Source organism: Pteropus alecto, unplaced genomic scaffold (genome assembly GCF_000325575.1).
Source record: "Pteropus alecto unplaced genomic scaffold, ASM32557v1 scaffold79, whole genome shotgun sequence".
Lineage (NCBI taxonomy): Eukaryota > Metazoa > Chordata > Mammalia > Chiroptera > Pteropodidae > Pteropus > Pteropus alecto.
In genome coordinates this window covers 1,991,999-1,993,429 of record NW_006494612.1, presented here as the reverse complement: position 1 = coordinate 1,993,429, position 1,431 = coordinate 1,991,999, and the positions used below count along the sequence as shown (strand labels likewise).

Here is a 1,431-nt window from a genome sequence, read left to right as displayed (position 1 = left end):
TATTATTATTATTATTATTATTATTATTATTCCTGTCTTACAGAAAGGGAAATCAAGGCACAGAGAAGTGAAGTAACTTGCCCAACGTCACAAAGATAGTGTTCACTGCCATTTGAGTAGACACGCAAATTAGAGGTCGTGTTTGGTATGTTCGATGTCACTTGAGTGAAAAAGGATAAAAAGAACTTGCCTAGGAGGATTCTACCTTGCTGTGCTCTGTGACAGAATTATGTTCTTGAACCATTTTAATACAGGTTTATTTTCTACAGTATATGTTAGTAGTTGTCTTTCAAGGAACTCAGTATTTTAATTAACTCTAAATGTTTGAAAGTGGACAATTTCTATGTATGTTCAACAAACGCGTAAGCTATACCAGAGTCCATAATTAGGATCTTTTTATGTTGGATGGTGTGGCTGTCGGTAGTGGCATTTCCCCAGAAATACTATAGCTCCCAGGAAGTTTTATTTTCCAGTTGGAGTTTATAATTGTTACATCATGCCAGCATCAGGACAGGATGTATCTTAAGTGGTTTTCCTTTCCGTGTCTTTGACAGATGTGTCATCCCCACACCAGCGAGCCTCTGCCAAGATGAAACCAATAGAAGAAGGGGTGGAAGATGATGATGAGGTCTTTGAACCCATGTCTTCAAAAACATTTAAAGTCCATCAGTTGCCTTGATCACAGAGAAGAGTCCAGTTCCCAAGATGAAAATTGTCTTGAAGAGATCCTGAAAAATACCAGCACTTTTTCACTGCTTTTAGATTAGTCTGCTTTAGAACATCCAGACTGGTACAGTCTGAGGACCAGAAAGTGAGGAAGATTAAAAAATAGGAAGGTTATTTTAGCTTTCCTTCTTATTAGCCAGCTTTTTAAGTAGTTGTTTTCCTGAGCCTTCTGACTAAACCTAGTTCTATTTTGAGATATTTATTTTCACAGTATTATCTAGATACACTATCATTTTAACTTTAAGAAGTCTTAGCGTTGTGTCAATGCAAATGCCTTTTTACTTATTTTTCCAAGTTGTAGTTCATCTTCCTTACAGACAGTTTTTTCTCTAAATGGTAATGGCGCTGTCCATTTGATAGTTTTAACAGATAACATTAAGTTTGAATTTGAAGTTGAAGTAACATTAAAAAGCAGGGAATCTCAGGCTTTGTTCAATCGAGTTCTTGGATGGAAAATTTTAAAGGAAGACGTGATTCAACTGGTGTTTGTTTCTCTCCCAGGCCAGACACATTACTCTACTTGATCGCCTTACTTATTTAGACATGGTATAAATAGCTTGATAATGAAAAAAACTCATCAGACTTTTCTCATATTGCCCTTATATTATGCTATTTATAAACTGGTCTGAAACCTAAAGCTGGAACGATAACAGATGGAAGCAGTTCTGAGCTCCGTGTCAGCCTTCAGCTGAATTCACTTACCTG

At 36.5% G+C, this 1,431-nt stretch overlaps 1 protein-coding gene across 1 annotated transcript in view; it reads left to right on the top strand.

The window, feature by feature from the left end:
- The window catches only part of BVES (blood vessel epicardial substance), a 30,299-nt gene extending 29,149 nt beyond the window's left edge, over positions 1 to 1,150 (top strand). Inside the window, exon 9 of the mRNA XM_006926038.3 lies at positions 555 to 1,150. Within this exon, the coding sequence (XP_006926100.1) occupies positions 555 to 679 (125 nt within the window). The 3' untranslated portion in view covers positions 680 to 1,150. The remainder of the gene's footprint in view (positions 1 to 554) is intronic.
- Positions 1,151 to 1,431: the final 281 nt, after the last annotated feature.